The sequence below is a fragment of the Scyliorhinus canicula genome, chromosome 14, assembly GCF_902713615.1.
Source record: "Scyliorhinus canicula chromosome 14, sScyCan1.1, whole genome shotgun sequence".
NCBI classification, from domain to species: Eukaryota; Metazoa; Chordata; class Chondrichthyes; order Carcharhiniformes; family Scyliorhinidae; genus Scyliorhinus; species Scyliorhinus canicula.
Genome location: NC_052159.1, coordinates 156,621,049 through 156,644,425, shown reverse-complemented (window position 1 = coordinate 156,644,425; position 23,377 = coordinate 156,621,049). Strand labels below are relative to the sequence as shown.

Here is a 23,377-nt window from a genome sequence, read left to right as displayed (position 1 = left end):
GGTGCATCTGCAAAAGTTGGTAAGATTGGTTGAAGAATGAATACTGACCAGGACTCCAGTGTCGTCGCTCCTGCTCATCCGGTGAACAGTAACCATGGGAACCTTTTGTGTCCACCTGGGTGGTGGAGAAGGGCCTCGGCTTAACATCTCGCAGTGAAGTCAGCACATTAAACAGTGCAGCGCTCTCTCTGTGCTGCGGTGGGAGTGTCAGCTAGATGTTATGCTCAAGGCTCTGGGGTTGGACATGGACTTGCAAACTCCTCCCTCAGAGGCGTGACCTCTCAAACTCCTTTCCTAGCTGAATGGTCATCATGTTTCAAAGGAATCCATTAGCAAAGTATTAATAGCTTTGAGTGGGAGGTCTGTCAAGCACACCTTTTATTCTGTGGAGAATATCTACTGAACCTTCTCCATCGAGGTTTCTTATGTTTGCACTCATGTGCCCCAGTTATAGTCCAAATAAATTGCTCATTTACATATTGCTTATTTACATGTTGTGCATTTACATATTGCTCATTTGCATGCTGTTCATTTGCATATTGTTTACCCCATGACATTTTAAAAGACCTTCACTATATTTTCTCTTTCTTTTACAGGTCACTGTTATGGAAAATCAAATTAATTCATTTTAGACCTTCATTATGATTTAAAGCCCGAAACTCCGTAACAATTCTCGTTCACCAATGTATTGAAGTCCGTTTCAGAATGGGGTGTGTAAAACTGCAACGCTGCCACCACGGAGTTTGATGAATGGTCACCGGTCACACACAAATCATTTTCTTCTCCCATCTCCAGTAATAAACAGTCCCTTCACCCAACTCGCCCTTCACCGTTCCTCTTGCAGTATACACAGTGCCCTAGATTTGGCCGCTCTGTCTCTGTCCCCCCCCCCCCCTCTCGTGAGGGGCCACGCATGGAGGATTGAGAGGAAGATAAATTTCTTCACTTCAGAGGGTTGTGAGTCTTTTGAATTCACCGCCCTGGAGACTTGCGCGTGCTCAGTCAGTGAATATATTCATGATTCTGGTTCAAGTCTGGAGCACAGCGTTCAAGAGAGGCTGAGATGATTATTCGAATAGTAAAACTATCCAAGGGTGCGGGCAAAAGGCAGGGGAATGGCACAATGTCACAATGCTGGCTTGGGGAGCCAGTGCAGACACAGTGTGCCGAATAGCCTTCTCCTGGGCCGCAACAGTACTGTGATTCTGTGGTTGAGACACTGAGGGAATTATGGGATGTGGGGATAGGGCAGGAATTGTGGAGTTGAGGTGATTTACTAAATGGTGGAGCAGATTCAGGGGGCCACTTGCAATGTAGTTTAACACAGCTATATTTTTTGTCAGACACCTTCCTGTTTGTCCCTGTTTGGACTGACCGGACCAGACTAGCCCAGTACCACTCCCATGGGAGAGGCTTTGCTGCAGCCTGCCCCTCGTGATTAAATCAGAGGGCAGGAGGGAGCAACGCAGGCTTCCCGGCGGCAGGAAGAATGTCAATTTGGCTCACTATCAAGACAATTGACAACCATTATCATATCATAGAATTAACAGTGCAGAAGGAGGCCATTCGGCCCATCGAGTCTGCACCGGCTCTTGGAAAGAGCACCCTACCCAAGGTCAACACCTCCACCCTATCCCCATAACCCAGTAACCCCACCCAACACTAAGGGCAATTTTGGACCCTAAGGGCAATTTTGGACACGAAGGGACAATTGATCATGGCCAATCCACCTAACCTGCACAGCTTTGGACTGTGGGAGGAAAACGGAGCACCCGGAGGAAACCCACGCACACACGGGGAGAACGTGCAGACTCCGCACAGACAGTGACCCAAGCCGGAATCGAACCTGGGACCCTGGAGCTGTGAAGCAATAATGCTATCCACAATGCTACCGTGCTGCCTCTCCCCCCCCCTCCTTAGATAGTGTTACTATTCAAATAATCATCTCAGCCTCTCTTGAACGCTGTGCTCCAGACTCGAACCAGAATCATGAATATATTCACTAACTGAGCACGCGCAAGTCTCCAGGGCGGTGAATTCAAAAGACTCACAACCCTCTGAAGTGAAGAAATTTATCTTCCCCTCAGTCCTCAATTTGTGGTCCCTGACGAGGGGGGGGGGGGGGGGGGGGGGGCACAGTGAGGCCATCATAATTCCGTGGTGACTTCAAGATTAAGTGGGGGAGTTCCCCTTTCCCACACCCTCGGATCACAGCTCAGCAAAACCTGTTGGATTTGGCAGCAGCCTGCAGGGATGGTGGGGGTGGGGGTAGGGGGCTAGCATTGGCAGGAGCGGTGTGGTGTTCATTGTCGTCAGGTATTCTGTACCTAAACCTTGGGGGCCTGATTGTACAGCTCCGTTGTGTCCACCGTTAAATCTCGTGAGATTTGGGACCCCTCACCAGACCTAATGAGATCCCGCAAGACTTCGCAATCGGGGTCTCACCCACAATGGGCGGGATCCAAATTTGCATGTTTAAGTGAGGAGTTAGCCTCATTTAATTATGTCCGCGCCGGATTCTCCCGAGGCCCAGGAACTAGCGCCCACACCTGGGAGACTTCGCTGTGCGCAGTTTAACACTGGTCTGCACAAACGTGGACCAGGTGTTACGGCACCTGGGGCCATCGGAGGCCCCCCCCCCGATGGTCGGGCTCTGGCTCTCCCGCTGGCACCTTGGCACCGCCAGCCTGGCACCTTGGCACCGCCAGCCTGGCACCTTGGCAATGCCGGTTAGCAGGTTGCCCGTGCTGGGGATCGGGCCCTGGGGTGCCCTGTCATTATGAGGTCGGGTGAGGGGGGGGCTAGAGGACCCCCCTAACAAGTAAGTTGAGGAGGGGTCCGGAGGGTGCCATTGGGGGGGGGGGGGGGGGGGTTGGTACATCAGGGCAGTGTTTAAAAATGGCTCCTCGATCTCTTCAGCGCAGGAAGTGAAGGTAAGTGCGGCTTTGACAGGACTGTTTGATAGCAGGGCCGTTCTTGGCACTGCGGGCACCAAGAAACACACCGTTAAACACATCCAAAACGCGACTGTTGTTTTGCCTTTGAATAGCACCCATAGTCTGTTGTCTGCACAATGATCCTGGGCCTGTGGTTAGGTGCCATAACCGCAGCAGGCACTGTTCCCACTAACACTGGGGGTGATGTAACTCTGCCAGCCTCTGTTTAGCTACCGCGGACAGAATCTCTGCCCCTGGGGATCTCAATCACAAGGAAGGCCTGACAGTGGCCAGTTAGGTGCATTGAAGGCCACCCTGATTCCTGAGGACCTCTCGTATGGTCTCCTCCAGTTCTTAGACCCTGCCCGTCAGCCTGACAGAATCCTGACCATTCCTATGAATATTCGGAATATAATATCCCAAATAATAACATTGTATTTACAATGCAGAAACTGGATCACTAATGCCCTTTAGTGAAGTTAACTTGTCTCCCTTAACCTCATGAGCCTGTCTGTGTCTCCAGTCCCACAGCGACGTAGTTGACACTTAACTGTTCGCTGAAGTGACCCAGTGAGGCATTCAGATCAGGGGAGACGATAAATACTAGCTTTTCTCTGCAACGTACTTATCCTGAGAATTGTCTTTTGTAAAATCCATATGAAATAAAGTTTCCTGGTGGTTTGTTTCAAGTTAACACAATTTGATGACTGCTTCCACAAGTGTTGGCAAGCCAATAACAGACAGGAACACAGGGATAGGGTGAGGTCATTCAGCCTCTTGTGCATTTTCGGCCATTCATTTTGATCATGAACAATTCGTACCTTAACTCCATTTATCTGCCTTGGGGCTGTAGCCCAGTCAAACATAAATCTATCAATCTCAGCTTTGATATTTTCAACTGCCTGAAAACACACGATCTGGGGTTTAACGGAGAAGATTGTTACTGCCAGGAGTGTTATACCTACTCTGCTTGGGCAGCATGAGCATTTCATCACGTGACCTCCAACAGCCCCACTCACCACCATTGGCGGCCTGACATGTCAATTCTTGCGATGGCCCCCACCTCACGGCAGCCAATCAGACACAAAAACTCTGCAGGTGACTCAGACAGGTGAATCTGGACAGCCAACCAGGCACCCCCTCTCGCCCCGTAGCTGATATTTTGTGACCAATAAGCCAAAACTGGTTCGAAGAAAATGAAAAACATCATCTTTCTTTTAAGACCACGATGATTTTTCACCAGGGTGCTGCTTTGAGTAGAATTTGGGGGGGAGAGGGGGGGGGGGCGACACGGTGGCGCAGTGGTTAGCACTGCTGCCTCGCGCCGAGGTCCCGGATTCGGTCCCGGCTCCGGGTCACTGTCCGTGTGGAGTTTGCACATTCTCCCCGTTTCTGCGTGGGTCTCACCCCCCCCCCCCCCACAACCCAAAAAGATGCGCAGGGTAGGTGGATCGGAGACGCTCAATTGCCCCTTAATTGAAATTTTTTTTAAATTAGGTACTCTAAAAAAAAAATTTTCAAAGAGTCCCGGAGACTCATCGTCTCCAATTTTTGGAGATTGCAAACCAGGGCTGAAGGATTGGCAACCGGTCGCGACAGAGTGAACACAGCTTTCTGCTTGTTTTGAGATATTGTTGATGGAAGCCACGAGAAGGAGGAAAGGTTGGCTTTGTGCTGACAAATTTGTTATTTTTTCTTCTTTGAAATGTACTTTACTATTCAAAAATAACACAGACATATGATTTCATGCATCGTTTCCGTGACTACACATCTGCCTTAATCTTTGTGCCTGTTGGTTTTGGCACCAGATTATCGAACAGCGGAAACCAAATTATAGAAATATGCAGTTAGAAAATCTTTTGGAGCTGCTTTTAGCCCTCAATTTCTGGAGTCCTCCTGCAGCACTTTTTATATTGTTTCTGTGCAGTGCAGGCAGGCACTCTGCATCGACCCTATCAGGGTACTTATCCGCCTCCTCTAGCCCAGAGTTCAGAGGCGGCGTTCTCCGTTCCTGAGACTAAGTGTTGACGCCGGCTCAGGGTCCGTGGAGTTCCACGACAGCAAAACCGGCGCCGTACCTGGACCAATCCCATCACTGAAAGGGGCTAGCACTGGAGCCGTATGGAACATAATTGATTCCAAAGTGAAACGGTGTCGGATTTACTGGATTCGCCATTGACACTCAGGAGACTGACAAGCGGCAGCCGCATACACACACTTTTACTGTTCTGTCTCCTTGTCCTCGACTCTCTTACCAGAGGAATGGTTTCTGCCTCTCTACATTATCAGATCCTTTCAAAATCCTAAACATCTCAATCGAATCGCCCCTAAACCTTCCACATTCCAGGGGCCGTAAGACTAATTTATGGAATCTCTCTTCCTAAGCTATTCCTGGGAGGCATGGGAACGTTCTGGTGAATCTGAGCTGCACTCTATCCAAAGCCAATATATCCTTCCTGAGGTGGGGTCCCAGAACTGCTCCCAACATGGCCTTCTTTTTCTCTTTACAGCGCCTGAAGAAAATGAAAAGAAGATCCCGATATTTCTGTAGTAATTTTCACAACCCCAGGATGCTCCTTATCACTTTGCTGACAATGCGGTGCTTTTGCAAATGTGATCACTGTTGCCAGGTGGGAAGTGCGGCAGCCAATTGGCGCACGGCAAGATCCTAAAGACACCATTGAGATCATGGCACGGGTTTTTCTTTAGTGATGATGGTTTCAGAGTAAATATTATTCAGGCCGCCAGGGAGAATTCCCGTGCTCTTCTTCAAAATAGTGCCGCAGGATTGCTTACATCCACTCGAGAGGATGGGCGTGGCCCCGGTTTAATGACCCATCTGCAAAATGGTGCATTTATATAGCGCATTGCCAAATGATGTCAAAAGCAAACCTATTTTTCTTTTGAAGGAACAGTAACGAAATATATTCTGTTCACCAGCAAAGCAATAAAAGGTTTTACTCTTCCCAAGGTAATGGCCGCGATCATTGGCACAAACCCATCAATTTAGGCAGTCTCACAATCCCTTTTCGGAAGGCGGTCATGTTAGAGAACTGCCGAAATCTCTGTAAGATGTGTTCATCTCCGGCAGAGAGTAGAGCAAGTTTGTTGACAATGGGAAAAGAAGATTATTTTAATGTCGCAGAAATTGATGCTGTTCAGATAATGACGTTCAGGCAGAATGTTGGGTGAAGCTTTGCTGCAACAATTACGTGTTAACAATGCATGTTGTTAATTCACAAATTGTCCAACAGCTTCAGGGAACGGGTAGGCAAGCTGGGAGCTGTGAAACTCCAGAACTTGCTGGACTATTTACGTCATTTCATATAAATGGTAACTCATCCTCAAACTCCCTGTTATTTCTAAGAACTTGCTGAATTTTCAAATTAATTGCTCATTAAACTTGCCAGAGAAAGTTTAGGCTGGTAGTTAACGGCTGCCCTTTTAACAATGTGATCATTATTAATGCAATGCTAATCTAAATGTCTGACCCAGAAAGTGAACAATTTACATTGTGGAGGCTTAATCTGCAGCTAAAAAATGGCACTTGAGGTTGTAAAAAAATTTCAAATTCCTCATTTTTTATTTATTCTTACTTTCCTTTCTATCTCATTTTTTTTCTCGCTCTCCTAATCTCATTCTTTTTCCCTCTCTTTATTTCACTTTCTGCCCCTGAAGGGCAGCACAGTAGGACAGTAGTTAGCACTGTTGCTCCACAGGCTCCAGGGTCCCAGGTTCGATTCCCGGCTTGGATCACTGTCTGTGCGGAGTCAGCACGTTCTCCCCGTGTCTGCGTGGGTTTCCTCCGGGTGCTCCGGTTTCCTCCCACAAGTCCTGAAAGACGTGCTTGTTAGGTGAATTGGACATTCTGAATTCTCCCTCAGTGTAGCCGAACAGGCGCCGGAATGTGGCGACTCAGGGATTTTCACAGTAACGTCATTGCAGTGTTAATGTCAGCCTACTTGTGACAAGAAAGATTGTTAAAAAATTATTTGACTCGAATTCAGCCGATCTCCTTCTCCACTGTCCCACAGTTTCTTTCTTGGTCCTTAAATCACATTGGTTAAAGGGATAGACGGTTGGTCCTGCCAGTCACTGAGATCCAAGACTCCCCGTTGTCCTCATCACACTGTTTTACCAGCTCACCTCCCCAGTCGGTTACAGGGCAAAATATTTCCTAGCTGCTTGGAGAGCAAAAAATCTGATGAATGGAGCATTATCTGAGATGCCCCAGCCCGGCAAGTTGTGATCGAACGTGATAGAGTGCAGGAAACCTTCCTTTATTTGGATTATACCTGATCTTGGAGTATTTCACGATATCATTGCATGGCCAGAGAGAACCTTACTAAATTGCCAATATTCACATCTCTTACTGATGCATGAAAACTTAGGTTTTGAAAAATGAGCAAACTTAGGGCGCAATTCTCCGCACTCACGACGGTGCGGAGAATAGCGTGGCTCGTAAAATTTTACGGCCACGCTGGCCCGACGCCCTCCCGCTATTCTCCCCCCCCCCCCACGCCCGACTCCCGATACGAATCGCTGCCGCCGTTTTTTTACGGCCAGCAGCGATTCTCAGCTGTCCGATGGGCCGAGTTCCCAGCCCTTTACGGCTGTTTTTACAAACGGCAAACACACCTGGTCTGGCCGTTCGTAAAAACGGCCGTAAAGTCCCGATTTTTAAAACCATGGCACCGATTGGCACAGCAGTACCACGGCCGTGCCAAGGGTGCCATGGGCCCGCGATCGGTGGGCACCGATCGCGGGCAGCGGGTCCGATGCCCGCGCACTCTTTGTCCCTCCGCCGCCCCGCTGTATCACTTCGCGGGGCGGCTGAGGGGCATCCCGGCCCGCGCATGCGCGGGTTTCGCACAAATGCGCGATGACGTTATCCGCGCATGCGCGGGTTGGAGTCTTCCAATCCGCGCATGCGCGGCTGACGTCATTTGACGCGTCAGCCGGCGCTAACTCTGGCAAGCGGGCTTAACGAAATTCGTTAAGCCCGCGATGCCGGAGTTTACGGCGGTGGCATGCTAGCCCCGACCGGGGACCAGAATCGGTTCCCGGTCGGGGAGGGGGGGGGGCTGGCGTCAAACCCGCCCGGATTTGACGCCAGCCTTACGATTTCTCCCCCTCTGGGAGAATCGCGCCCTTAGTATTTGTAACATTATATTGGAGCCTCTTGGGGATTAGATTTATTATATCAAACAAAAGTTGCCAAAACGATTTGTTGTTATGTTTGTATATTTATGGGGCAGCACGGTGGCCTAGTGGTTAGCGCAACCGCCTCACGGCGCTGAGGTCCCAGGTTCGATCCCGGCTCTGGGTCACTGTCCGTGTGGAGTTTGCACGTTATCCCCGTGTCTGTGTGGGTTTCGCCCCCACAACCCAAAAATGTGCAGAGTAGGTGGATTGGCCATGACAAATTGCCCCTTAATTGGAAAAAATAATTGGCTAATCTAAATTTATATTAAAAAAATATGTTTGTATATTTATTGCATTTGTCCTATTACCTGCACTGTTCTCTTTAACTTTATGCAAATTTTATTTTTTGTCATTTGCCTGTTTTAGATTCCTTCCACGTGGTTGCATGTTTGCAATGCTGTCCTTCAGCAAAACCAACTGGACCACACTTTAGGGAGGGTGTTGAGGACATGGAGAGGGCAGAGAGGAGATTGGCTAGCGTGGCATGGGAGATGAGGGACTTCAGTTATGTGGAGAAGCTGGGATTGTTCTTGGAGCAGAGAAGTTGAAAGGAAGTTTTAATAGATGTGTTCAAAATCAGGGGAGGTTTTGGGAATGGTCCAATGGCCATGATGTGCCGGAAAAGCAGCGTAGTGTGGCCGATGAAAGGCGATAGACCCCGCTCCCGGGATCTCGCGGGTCATTCCGAGATGAATCCCGACCATTATGGCTGGGTGGCAGTAAGCCTCACTCTAATGTTTAGATTCCCGAGGTTCCTGAGACTTTGGGATTCAATCCCTTCGCCTCATAGACCTCGGGCGAGCGCCGTTCAGCACTGGACCCCACAAACGGGGACCGGATGGAACAGCACCCGTGGAGGTTTCCCAGGGGATCGGAGGCCCGCCGGTGCATGCCCTTTGGGCAGTGGGGTACCCTGGAACTGCTGGTGCCACCTGGGCACCCTGGCTGTGCTGCCTGGGTGTCAGTTTGGCACTGCCGTGGTGCCCATGTGGCATTTCCAGCTGGCATAGGCACTGCCAGGGTGCCAGGCTAGCATTTTTGCGCACATGGGGGTGCCGGGCATGGGTTTTTGGGGGGAGGGGAAGTGCGGGGTGGTGTCTGGGACTCTCCCATAGTGCGTTAGGGCTGCGGGGGAGGTCAGCGATCGTTTGGGGGCCTTGGGGGTCTCACTACACTGGCGAGTTCCAGGGAGCAGAGTTCCCCACTGCACGAAAGCGGGGCTAAGTGTGGACTTGGCCACACATTCCCTGTTCAGGCCCCTTATACAACGCAAGTCGCATTGAACAGCCATGTGTTCCTCGTCACTGCGAGCACTGGGAAACACACGGCTAAACGCGCTCGCTAGGCGGCTTTGTTCCCTTTTGGGAGAATCACGCACTTTGAGCAAGTCACGTATAGAATGCTGTAGAATTACATAGCTAGGAAAGCACAGAAATAGGCCATTCGGCCCCACCAGTCCATGCTGGTATTTATGCTCCACAAGACCCACCCCCAACCCTTCTTCGCCTCATCTGATTCAGTCGAACTTTCCATTCTTCTCTCCTTCATCGACTTATCTAGCTTCAATGGCAGAAATGAGAAATTTAGTTCTGCAATGCCTCGAACCAAAATAATTAGATGGGAGATAAGGAGATGTATTGCCACACTGTAAATTGTTGCGATCTGGAATATAATAGCGATCAACCAAAAGACAGGTCCTCTGTTTTTTGAAGAATAAAGAGATTAAGGGTTATGGTGTTCGGGCCGGAAAGTGGAGCTGAGTCCACAAAAGATCAGCCATGATCTCATTGAATGGCGGAGCAGGCTCGAGGGGCCAGATGGCCTACTCCTGCTCCTAGTTCTTATGTTCTTATGTTCATTCCTCCACACCTTTGGTCCAGTGTTTTCTCTTCAGTTGTTCACAGGAGCCTCCCATTTTCAATTTCAATGAACAATTTTGATGGGGAAGGAACACATGGATTGGTTTCAGATGACCTTCCTGGTGTGTGCATAAAGGAAACACTAGTCTTTGTCATGAAGGGTCCCTCTGCCCATACGCAGGCAGTGTCCCTTGAGGTTCCAGCTCCTCTACCATCGCCACCAAAAATTCAATGCTTCCGTCGTTAACAATTACTCTTACACATGGGGAAGGGGTCCGACGCCCTGGTTTTCGCTTCCCTAATCGCACGCCGGAGAATCCTGCTCGGCTGGCGATCGGCAGCACCACCCAGAGCTGCAGACTGGCTCCCTGACCTGACTGAGTTTCTCCACCTGGAGAAGATAAAATACGCCACCCGAGGGTCAGAGGAAGGCTTCCTGGGTACTTGGGGGCTGTTTGTCGGTCTGTTCCAAAGCCTGTTTGAGGCCAGCAACGACTAATAGAGGGAGAACTGGAAGGAGGAGAGAGGGGGGAAAAATAGACAAGGAGCAACTCCAGGGACGCTCAACCCGGGGGGAGGGGGGGGGGGCCGGAAGGGGGCAGAGAGCCTGAGATGGGCAAAGAGGGACAACACAGGGGGAGGGGAGGAGGGGGTGAAACCCACCCTCCACTCATCCACCAAAGAAAAAAGGGAACCCCCCCCCCATAACGACCAAGAAGGATAACAAGGGGGGTGGGAGGGGGGGGAGACAGGGAGGGGTTACGGAGAGGGGGGCTGGGGGGGTTTGTGTGGGGGGGGGGGGAGAGCAGTGGAGGACACGCTGAACTAGACGGCAGCAATCTATAAATAAGGTAAAGTAAGACAAAAGCCTTTTCGCATTACTGTACAATAAATAAACACAAACGTCAATGTACATAATGTTGAAAATGCCAATACTTTTTTTTTAAAACAATGACTCTGAGTGTCACATCCCTACCTGGAACTGGGGCCACTTACAAAAGGACAAAGCCAACAATCTGAGGTCTGAAATAACCCTTCCACCTTGGAACGCACCGTCTGACAGACCAGTGGAAACAGATTGGATAACTTTCAAAACAGAACTGGATGTGAACTTGAGGGGAAAGGTTTGCAGGCTTAAGAAAGAGGGTGAGAGGAGAGCGACCGAACGTGTGGCCCATTTGACGGCGTGGTGTGCTAAATGACCTCTATCGGTGTTATATAATTCTCAGGCTCTACATGCATGATCTGCCTAAACTGAGTCATCCTCTAGTCGCTCTGTTCTGGAGCGGAATTCCTGAAAGTTGCAGTTTGGATCAGAAAAATACTCTGCACTCAATATCTAATGTCATCGGCCAGTGCCGCAGCTGGTTGGAATGCCAACGTAGTGTCCCACCATCCCACGCATATTCCAATCACTAAGTTAATGTCGGATGTGAATGTGCTGCAGTTCACAAACAGTTAAGAATTTTGAAACAATGACAATAATGTAAGGTCAAAACCATGTAATTTGCCAGAAATACAGTTAGGAATGACATTTAATTTTGTTTGGAGGCAGTGATTATCATCATTATATCTGCGGTCGGCTTGGGTAAAAGCCATAATCTCAGGGTTATAGAGTTCTCACTGGTTGATTGATACAACAAACAGCTGGCAAAATGCATGTAGGATATAATTTAAAAAACACTGTCTCAGTCTGTTTTTATTGTAACCATCGTGACTCAGCACAGTATTAATAGTTTTTTCTAACAGAACCAGTCAAATTGATAGTGGCCTCCCAATAGCCCAAATCTCACCAATGATTCTGAGGAGACAATTATCAAGATATAAGGAGGTAGAACTTCCACTGTTTATTCCATTTCTTCTGAATAATGAAGGGTTTCAGTGAGGTAAGTCGACATAAATCTATTACCATCCTTCAATGAGTTCATTACCACAGGGCATAAACAACATCAAGAGAATAAAGGGAAAGCTTTGAACAAAGCTTGTTACCAGCAGTAAGGAATAGGAGAAAGGGAGGTCAGACGGCCGAATGGGTGGTTTTTAATTTATGCAGAGATTTTATCGACCACAGAATCTCCCTCAAGAGATTCCAAGGAAGGCTGTGGAGCCTCATTGGCTACCCTATTGCGTGATGGGTCTCCCAAACTGGATGCAGGGTCTAGTTTGCGAAAGAGGACACTCGATTTCCCCCATGAGGGTCAGACAGCGGCCGGAATTCTCCGACTTCCCGCGGATGGGATTCTCCAGACCTGGTGCAGGGAATGGAGTTTCGGCCGAGCGCCAAATTCTCTGTTCACGCTGGCACCCGTGGCAGGACCAATGAGAGCCGGAGAATTCCGCCCCCCTAACTTTGTTCGCACGCGGTTATTACCTCACTAAATGGGCGGGAATTCTAGTCATTCCTGCTGGCTGGGTTTTCCGATGCCAACAGAGACCGGCTCGCACCCTCCATGGGTTCCCAAGCGACGGAGGGTACGAACAACGAGAAACCCTGTTGACCACAGCAGGCCCAGACGGTCCCGCTCGCCAGCCAATGACAGACCACCTCTGCCGCAGCAAAACACATCACGGAGGGATTTGGTGTACAGAAGTTTAAGGATGATCCAATTGAAGTGAGGAAAAGGAGTTGATAGGGTCGACAGAGAGAAACTATTTCCTCTGAGTGGGGGGGGGTCCAGAACAAGTGGGGCAGAACCTTAAAGTCGAGCCAGGCCGTTCAAGTGAGATGCCAGGAAACAGTTCCTCACACAAAGGGGCCGAAATCTGGACCTCTCACGCCCCAGAAAAGCTGTTGAGGTTGGAGATCGATGGAAAATTTCAGAACTGAGTTTGGTAGATTTTTGTTGGTTACAGGGGGATTAAGGGTTATGGGGAGCGGGTATAGTAAAAGGAATATTTAGCGCTCTAGCCAGAAAGAACATATAGGTGGCACGGTAGCACAGTGGTTAGCACAGTTGCTTCACAGTGCCGGGGTCCCAGGTTCGATTCCCGACTTGGGTCACTGCATGTGGATTGGCAGCAGGGTAGCATGGTGGTTAGCATAAATGCTTCACAGCTCCAGGGTCCCAGGTTCGATTCCCGGCTGGGTCACTGTCTGTGTGGAGTCTGCACGTCCTCCCCCTGTGTGCGTGGGTTTCCTCCGGGTGCTCCGGTTTCCTCCCACAGTCCAAAGATGTGCGGGTTAGGTGGATTGGCTATGCTAAATTGCCCGTAGTGTCCTAATAAAAGTAAGGTTAAGGGGGGGTTGTTGGGTTACGGGTATAGGGTGGATACGTGGGTTTGAGTAGGGTGATCATGGCTCGGCACAACATTGAGGGCCGAAGGGCCTGTTCTGTGCTGTACTGTTCTATGTTCTATGTTCTATGTGTGGATTCTGCACATCAACTCGCTCTCTCCACCACTGATGTCCAGTAGAAAGTGTGTACTATTAACAAAATGTGCCATAGTTAAGCACCAAGGCGTCTTCGACAGCAGCTTCCAAGCCCCTGACTTCCACCAGCCAGAAGGACAAGAGCAGCAGATACAAGGGAACACCATCGCCGGCAGGTTGCCCACTAAGCCACACAACATCCTGACTTGGGACTATATCACCGTTGCTTCATTGTCGCTGGGTCAAAATGGAGGAGCTCTCTGCCTAACAGCACTATGGATGTGCCTACACCAAGTGGACTTCAACCAGTGACAATCTAAAAAGAGTTTAGTGGTGCAGTCCCTTGCCTCTGAGCTGGAAACTCTGGGTTCGAGTGCCAACTATGATTTGTTGCTCACAGAAGAAGTGTTCATGATGTGATTTCAATAGCTTGATATTCGGGAGGCACAGTAGCACAGTGGTTAGCACTGTTGCTTCACAGCACCAGGGACCCAGATTCAATTCCCGGCTGGGTCACTGTCTGTGTGGAGTCTGCACGTTCTCCCCGTGTCTGTGTGGGTTTCCTCCGGGTGCTCCGGTTTCCTCCCACAAGTCCCGAAAGACGTGCTTGTCAGGTGAATTGGACATTCTGAATTCTCCCTCGGTGTACCCGAACAGGTGCCGGAATGTGGCGACTAGGGGCTTTTCACAGTAACTTCATTGCAGTGTTAATGTAAGCCTACTTGTGACAACAAAGATTATTATTATATAGAAAGGTCACTTCGAAACTGTACCATTCACATGATGGACCTGCACAAATTCCACAAATACCATCACTCTTTTTAGATTGTCACTGGAATGGGCAGGGAGGTGGGGTTGGAGTGGCAAACAGAACAACCTTTCACCGCTACACATTTGTGCCATCTTCCTGCGCGTAGCCAATCAAGAGAGCAGGTCCGAGAGGCCATCGGAACATAGCCGGCTACCCAATTGTCAAGGGGCCCAGCTCAATGCTCAAAGGTCCAGCCACTGAAGAGAAAGGGGCCGGGTGCATCAAGCAGGTTAGCACAGCTCTGGCTGTGAGCTAGCATAGGATGAATTCCCAGGCCCATCCGCAACAAACATGGATGGAAATGAGACGTTGTAACCATCAGGAGGGACCAACAGCCACAACTCTTCCCTCCAGCAAGGGGAAGACTGAGGGATGACTTAACAGAGACAATCAAGATTAGGAAAGGGTTTGATCGAGTAGATGAAAAAAATATGTTTCCACTTGTGGGTGAAACTAGAACTGGGAACCATGTGTAGAAGTCAATATTTTTCCCGCTTCTGGACTGTGGTAGAAAGATTCACCAACGCTCGTTAAGAAAACATAACAAGACTTTATTTTCGAACAGACTGCAGTTTATGGCTGATAGTTGAGGTCGGAGAGCAGAGAGTGTCTCTGCTGATTCCTACTCAAGTCCGCGCTTTCACAGAGAATCAGCTCAGCATTTATATATTATCAGAATCAGGATTACGTGACGACAGCTTGGTCAGGAATTCGATCAGAAGTACAAACATAAGCAATATCATAAAACAGGCGTCACCTTGCTGACCTTTCAGGACTCTGTCCCATCACTCAGATCATTATTTTGTCCTTGGATGGAATGTTTAAGAGTCGGAGGAGAGTTGCTCTGGCCCTATCTTCTTGTATTCAGACTGCTTTGGGTTATGACGAGTTAGTCTTATCAGAATTTGCGGAGCCCAGGCATTTCGGATCAGCTTGACCTTCTCTGATCTTATTCAAGCTTTAGGTCATGCAAAGTCAGCTTTTCTTACATTGTACCCAGTTGTTGACCAGTTTTCCCATCATGCCATTATTTACTTCGTACAACATCACACATGGATACGAGACAGTTACTCATTAATCCAATCGGGAATTCAGGAGAAATATCTTTACTCAGCGAGTGGCAACAATGTGGAACTCGCTACCCCGAGGTGTGGGAGATACATTTAAAGGGAAGAAGGGAATGGAAGGTTCAGCTGATAGAGTGAGGAGGAGTGTGTAACAGGAGGCTGGCCTGGAAACATTACATTAGCAGCAGAATCACCAGTTGGACCAAATGGCCTGTTAGTGTGTTGCCAATACTTTGAACATATCCATCAATCAGACTGAATATCTGCACGGAGACAGGAAAATACGAGGCAGTCATGAACCTGTTCAGGAAGGACACATTCCGCACAACTTACATGATCAGTGTGCGAACTGCACAAGGATGAGGCACAACTGGTCCCACGCACTGCTGTCAATGGGATTTCCCATTAAATCCATCCCATGCCACTGGGAAACCCTTGGCGGGGCTGGCTAATCCCACTGGCACGAACGGCCAGAAGATCTCACCAAAAGTTTTCTCTTCTTCCAATAAAATTCAATATAAAGAACAAAAACTCTGAAAAATCTATGCACCTTGAAGATTTGCCTTTAAATAGTAGCCCATCAGCCAAATCGTGGCCAATATTTCGTTTATCTTCATTTGTGGACATCGGGAGCATTGGATGGCGAACATTTGCGACCACTTTATAATTTATCACTTCAATCCTGGTGTGATACATTTAAACAACCTGATCAAAGACAACACAACCACAGTTTTTTGGTCCAAAGGTTATATTGTTCAGTCCGCTCATGTGCATTGGGTATGTAGGGTTGGCGACTCTGGTTGGATGTGTTCCTGCAGGTTTTGTCACATGGCCTCCACAGACCCGGCCCCAAATCACGTGATTGGTTGCCCGCCATGATCATGCTCACGGAGCTCCACCTCCCCACAGCAATTGAAAAGTGAATTGAATCTTCATCACCCCGCTGGAGATTTTTTTTGCCTATCAGCTAAATGGCTTTTTATCCCTCCCGTCTTCAACCTGCCCATTCTGGGCCTTTTGGTTCAGATCAAGCATTGGATCAAGCGGGAGATCAGGTGAAATGTCAGTTGGGATCTCCCATGTCTCTCTTGTGGGGACCATGAATTGGATTCGATTTGAATTTGAATCGGATTTTGGAGCAAGCAAGGAGGTGGATTAAGAACTTTCCCCGTCCACTCCGCACATTGGCCTTGTAACTCTCAGAAAGGAATAAAAAGACATTCAAAAAACTAATCTTGCATGTTTGCCGTTGGCAGTAACCTGGAGATTAATGTATCATTTCTGGGCAAGCCTAGAAACGTTGGTTAATGCCTAGTAACCGAGTAACACCTGACTTCAGACACTGATGTAGTAGAAATGGTTTACCTCCACAGATCCTCCCATCGTAGCTTTCGCAGAGCCAGTCCTGGCACTCACACCGAGAGCCATAGAACTTGCCTGGTTCACCGACAAGGCAGACGCACACCCCACACTCGCACTGTCCGTGGCCACTGCAGATCAAACCGTCCAGAGATTGACAGCGTTTCTCTGATGTCTCCAACGATAACTTGCAGGCACTGGAGGTTTGCCTTTAGATTATATCATTGTCAGGTCATGGGGTTGGTGGGGGGGGGGGGGAAGAAACATAATTTTAGAACAAACTGAACTCTGAAAACAGTTAACGATTACATGACTTTCTTCATCATAAAAAAGCAAAAAATCAATGTGCCAAACAGGAAGCACATTCTTCACATAGCAGAAAGAACAATTCGATCAAAGGAGACTCATTGCAAATCCATGAAAAATCTGAATTTCTGAAGATGTAATAGTTGAAATGAAGAATTACTTAAGCATATGGTAATTATTGATGGTAACGTGTGAATGTAGGAATGTCTACTGGATAGTTTAGCTGTTTGATGATTTGCAAAATAATAATGTATTGATTTGGAAGCTTGCAAATATTTCTTCTTTCCACGTGGATCTTCAGTAGCAATTAATACCATGTTTGCAGCTTGGGGCGGGATTCACCCCTACCCGGCGGGGCGGGGGGTCCCGGCGGGACAGAGTGGCGTAAACCACTCCTGCGTCGGGCCGCCCCGAAGGTGCGGAGGGGCTAGGCCCCCGCCGGAGTGGTCGGCGCCCCGCCGGCTGGTGGGAAAGGGGCTTGGCGCCCATGCCAACCGGCACCGAAGGGCCTCCGCCGGCTGGCGCGAGTTGCCACATGCGCGGGAGCGCCAGCGCATGCTGGCATCATCCCCGCGCATGCGCAGAGCGATTCGCTTGTGCACCGGGAATGGCGAAGGACCACAACCTCCGGTGAGGAACAATAGAGTGCCCCCCCCCCACCAAGAACCCCCCCCCCCCCCCCCAAGAGCCTGCCTGCGCCACCAGGTCCTGCCGATAAGGGACCTACTCCAATTTCCGCCGACGAGACCGGCAACAGACAGGTTGGACTTCCGCCCATTGCGGGCCGGAGATTTCGGGCAGCCCCGGCGCCCATTGAGTCACGCCGGACCCCCCATTCTCCCAGGCGGGCGGCGCGACTCACACCAGGCCGGTTTTTGGGAGGAGGGAGAATTAGGAGGATGGCGGGGGCGGGATTCATGCGGATCCCCACCGATTCTCCCACCCGGCGGGGGTCGGAGAATCCCGCCCTTGATGTTTAAAAATGTCAAGTTCTATAGGCAGCACGGTGGCGCAGTGGGTTAGCCCTGCAGCCTCACGGCACCGAGGTCCCAGGTTCGATCCCGGCTCTGGGTCACTGTCCGTGTGGAGTTTGCACATTCTCCCCGTGTTTGCGTGGGTTTCGCCCCCACAACCCAAAGATGTGCAGGGTAGGTGGATTGGCCAAGCTAAATTGTCCCTTAATTGGAAATAATGAATTGGGTACTCTAAATTTATAAAAAAAAAAGAAAAAAAAAAAAGAAAAAAAAATGTCAAGTTCTTTAAAAGCACTAATTATTAATTGTAGAAAAATATTTCTCCTCATTTAAAAAAAAAATGTTATTGAGGCTGGGGCGCAGTTGAAAGTTTCAGAACCGGGATTGGTAAATTTCAAAAGAAAATGTTGGATAAACTCAGCAGACCTGGCAGCATCTGTGCAGGGAGAGACGGGGGTTAACGTTTTGGATGGAAACAATCCTTCGACAGTACTGGCCCTGGCTCCATCTCCATGCCGAGCTTGTCTTCATGGACAGGACAGTGCTGTTAGGCCTGTGGACCCACCTGTGTCGCTGATGCGGTTCAGTACTGCACATGGGGTTGTGGGGTACAGGGAACCGGAAAAGGCTGCACAAAACTCTCACAATTAAGGGGGGTCAAAGGTTTATGAGTCAGCTGCTGGCCCGCCAGATCCACCGGAGACGCCCATCACTGCACTGAGTCTCAAAGTGGGAGAATTCCACCCAAGGTTTGGCAGGAATAATGGTAGCTGAATAATGAGAAAATTATTCCCAATAATACAATGCATAACCAGCCTGAATATACAATGTTCAGGGAGGAAATGAAAAAAGAAAATAAGAGAGGCAAAGAGAGAGTATGAAAAGAGATTGGCAGCTAACATAAATGGGAATGCCAAAGTCTTCTATAGGCACACAAATGGCAAAAAGCTGGTAAAAGGAAGAGTAGATTGGGGACATAAAAGGGGATTTATGCATGGAGGCAGGGGGAGTTGTTCAGGTATGAAAAGAATATTTTGCATCTGTCTTTACCAAGGATGAGGCTGCTGGGGCCATGCTAAGGGAAGGTAATTAATATACTTTAAAATTTATGAGGCAGTAATAAATAGACTAACTGCACCTAAAGGAAGGACCAGGACTGGATGAGATGTATCCAAGGATATTACAGGAGGTGAGAGTAGAAAGCGCAGAAGCATTGATGGCATTTGCCATCTTCCTTAAACTCAGGACTGTTGCCAGAGATGGGGAATTGCAATTGGAAGAGGAAGAATGTGTGTGGTTACAGGGAGAAGATTGGGTATTGGCATGATGTTAATTGGTCATTCAATCCAGACACAATGAGCCAAATAGTCTCCTTCTGCTCTGTAACAATTGTGATTCTATTGCCACATCATTTGTATTACGCACATCAGGTCACAAGCTTTGAATTTCTTCATTGCAGTTGGTTATGATCTGGAATGCAGTACCTGAAAAGGTGGTGGAATTAGATTATTTGGAATTTTCAAAAGCCAATCAAACATGTACTTTAGTAATGTGTGCAGTTATGGGGAAAAGCTACTGTATGGGATTAAATTGGAGAACTCTCTCAAGGAGCTGACACTAACACAATGGGTCTTCTGTGCTGCAAGATTCTGTTCAATAATAATTAACAAAGAGATATAGGCAGGTTAGGCATGTGGCCAAGGGAGTGAATTCAATATGGAGAATTTAAAATCAAGAATTTGCTTGACTGAGAGCGGCATGTGGCGCAGTGGTTAACACTGGTACTGCGGCGCTGAGGACCCAGGTTCGAATCCTGGCCCTGGGTCCGTGTGGAGTTTGCACATTCTCCCCATGTCTGCGTGGGTTTCACCCCCACAGCCCAAAGATGTGCAGGGTAGGTGGATTGGCCACACTAAATTGCCCCTTAATTGGAGAAAAAAATAATTGGATACTTTAAATTCATTGAAAAAAATAATTTGCTTGGCTAATTTAGATCAGTGAGCACAGAGGTGATGGGCGAATGGGGCTTGGCGTGAGTTGGGGTACAGGACAGCAGAACTTATAGAGGTTGGAAAATGGGCAGTCGACCAAGAAAGCAGTGAAATAGTCAAGTTTGGAGGTATCAAAGGCATGGTTGAGGATGTCAGTGGGAAGGGGACGGGTAGTCTTCTGGAGGTGAAAGTAGGTGGTCTGGATGGTGTATTGGATGTCGTATCAGAATTTCAGTTCACGTTGGATAGAAGTCCAAGGTTAAATGTGAGACAGTGAGCGGGGAGAGGGATGCAGTCAGCGGCAAGCGAGCAAAGCTTGCAGCTGAATCCAAAGGCAATTGGCTTCCCAATAATTAGTTGGAGGAATTTTCCTGCTCATCCTATAGTGGATCTTGTGATTTATTTCTATTGGCCAGAAGCTAAGGCAGTCAACCAATTTCCCAATGTGGGAGTGGGGGGTAGGGCTCAGAAATTCTTTTACAGATATATATTTCCTCCATCAAATGAAACTATAGAATGACTGGTTTTGTCTAAAATGAACCCGTCATTTCCTTACACTAACTTTTCACCCGTTTTGTTTCGAAGATTCAAGGAGGCCACCAATGCCAACTCAACATTGGGATAGCATCTTTCACAAACTCAGGACAAGCCTCAAAGCACTTCGCAACCATTGAAGTCAAATGTTGTAACATGGGAAACACGGCAGCAAATTTACGCACAGCAAGATCCCACAAGGAACAATGTGATAATAGCCGGATAACCTGTGTCTGTGGTGTCGATTGAGGAATAACTATTGGCCAGGACACCAGGCAGAACGCCCCTGCTGTTCTTCAGAACATTGCCACGGGACCTTATGTCTAATTGAGAGGGTGGATGGGGCCTTGGTTTATTGTCTTATCCAAAAGATAGAGCAGAATTCCCTCTGGCCTGCACTGGAAGTATCGGCCTAGCATTGTGTGCTCATGTCTCTGGAGTGGGCCTTGACCCCACAACCTCCTGACTGGGAGATATATAATAAATGCCAGCCTTGCCTGCACTTCCCAAACTGAGAACGAATGAAAGAAAAACACTGGGGCAGACTCATTAGCGAAGGTCAATTGGTTGACTCTCTGTTACTGAATTGTAATTAATTCACTTAATTTACCACGAGGTGGTCTATTTTATCACCAGCAATAAATTATCAGACGGTAAATTACTCTGCCATTGCGTTTTAATGTCAGATGTGTTTTGCTGCCTTCATGCGTTATGCTTTCTCCTCTTTGATTCGATATATTGTTAATGCATCACATGTCACATTAATGGTGCATCAGTCCTAATCCTTACCATTTTAAATATGCGGGAGAGCCCTTAAGCTTCAATCACTATGCCGAATCGTCTTAACCACTAATCAATTCTATATCCCCAAAGCATTTCCTTAATCGATTGTTTGTGTGCTTAATTCCCAATGGCATTGAAAATCCCACACAACTTCCCAAAAGCTGAAGAGGAATAAAATGCACTGGTATTAAATACATATCCAGGAAACTTATTCCAACATTAGGAGTTAATGTCGTGATTATAATTGTCGATTGGCTGAATACGGTAACAATATGACCCCGGAGATCAAGTAAGATTTCTTTGTCCCTATGAATTATCTATGTACAACCTTGGATGATCAATTGAGAGGATAGATTCACAACATTTGTTTGATAACAGTTACATATTGTTTGAGACAGGTTCATCCTCTCCTTGTTGTAACGCAATCTGTTTGTCAAACATCCGGTCATGTCAGGTTTAAATTAGAAAATTGTCAATCTGAATAGCATACGAGCAGGCGGTGAAATAATGTTTTCAATTGTCATTTCCACTACAAATACACAATTTTCTTTTGAGAAAGCTATATGTGCGTCTCTAATATTTTTGCAGGTGGGCACACGCCTGCTTTCCTTTCCATTCTCTGACACACACAGAGCTGCCATTGCACAGCTTTGGAATTTTTATCTCCAGATATTTGCAATCCGATATAAAAGGGTTAAACAGATCTCCATAATAACAGATAGTGAAGCACTCCAGTACCGTACTCACCTATCAGGCTGCAAGAAGCTCTGAGACACCAACACAACGCTGAGCAAAATTATGGAATTTACCAGGACGTCTGCGTGCATGTTTAGGCTGAAGGTGACAAAATTAAACTGTTAATGCCGGAAGGCTTCACGGGCATTCTGTATCGGGGAGGCAAGCGGCAAAACTGAAGCTGGCTTCAGTTGGGTCAAAGCTGCCTTAAATCTTTATTGGCTTCTCGCTCGACACAGGCAAGTGTGTCTGATTAGTTTAGGTCGTGTGGAAACGAGGAGGACGGAATGTCATTGCCAAAAGGGCCAAATTCCACAGATGTAGGGTGGGTAATTAGAAACACTTGTCCAGCCAGATGGTTCATCGCTTGCACTCAGCAAGTCCAGGATTGATTAAAACTGTGGAAAAACCAGGTTTCCTTTCTGTTTGCAACTCGTCCATGGAAAATGTAGGTATTTCCAGCTTTTGAATCAATCATTGGGAATATAATAGATGACTGTAACGTTGCAACCACTGCCTCATGCCACTCCCTAGGAGATCCCCCACACCACCCACTCCCCTTCCCTCCCCATCTTCCGTCTCAACCAGCATTTATTGCCCATCCCTAGTTGCCCTTCAGAAGTTAATGGCGAGCCGCCTTCTTGAACTGCTGCAGTCCCTGAGGTGTAGGTACATCCACAGTGCCGTTAGGGAGGGAGTTACAGAATTTTGCCCCAGCGACAGTGAAGGAACGGCCGATATATTTCCCAGTAGGGGTGGTGAATGACTTGGAGGGGAACCTCCAGGTGGTCGGGTTCCCATGAATCTGCTGCCTTTGTCCTTCTAGATTGTCGTGGCTGTGGGTTTAGAAGGTGCTGCCTCAGGAGCCTTGGCGAGTTAATGCAGTGCATCTTGTAGATGGTACACACGGCTGCCACTGTTCATCGGTGGTGGAAGGATTGAATCTTTGTGGAAGGGGGGAGCAATCAAGTGGGCTGCTACGGCCTGGGTGGTGTTGAGATTCTTGAGTGTTGTTGGAGCTGCACTCACCCAGTCAAATGGAGAGTATTCCATCACACTCCTGACTTTGTGCCTTGTAGATGGTGGAAAGGATTTGGGAAGTCAGGAGGTGAGTTATTCACCATAGGATTCCTAGTCTTTGACCTGCCCTGGTAGCCACAGTATTAATATGGTTAGTCCAATTCAGTTTCTGATCAATGGTAACCCCCAGATGTTGATTTTGGGTGATTCAGTGATGGTAATGCCATCGAATGTCAAGGGGCAATAGTTCGATCCTCTCTTGTTGGAGATGGTCATTGCGTACTGTCATGGGAATGTCCCTTTAAGAAATGTTTCCTTCTCAAATGACTGCTGTGATGTCATTGTGCGGGTGAAGCTGGGCTGTGGCTCTGAGTTTTACTTTCGGTTTAGACAGTTGGAAGCTGTATTCCGACGTCAAGGATCTTGG

General features: G+C 48.1%; 1 protein-coding gene across 1 annotated transcript in view; it reads right to left on the bottom strand.

The window, feature by feature from the left end:
- Positions 1–22,184, bottom strand: part of itgbl1 (integrin, beta-like 1) — a 229,780-nt gene extending 207,596 nt beyond the window's left edge. Inside the window, exons 1-2 of the mRNA XM_038818664.1 lie at positions 21,943–22,184; positions 16,614–16,816 (exon numbers count right to left, since the gene is read on the bottom strand). Of these exons, the coding sequence (XP_038674592.1) occupies positions 16,614–16,816; positions 21,943–22,022 (283 nt within the window). The 5' untranslated portion in view covers positions 22,023–22,184. The remainder of the gene's footprint in view (positions 1–16,613; positions 16,817–21,942) is intronic.
- Positions 22,185–23,377: the final 1,193 nt, after the last annotated feature.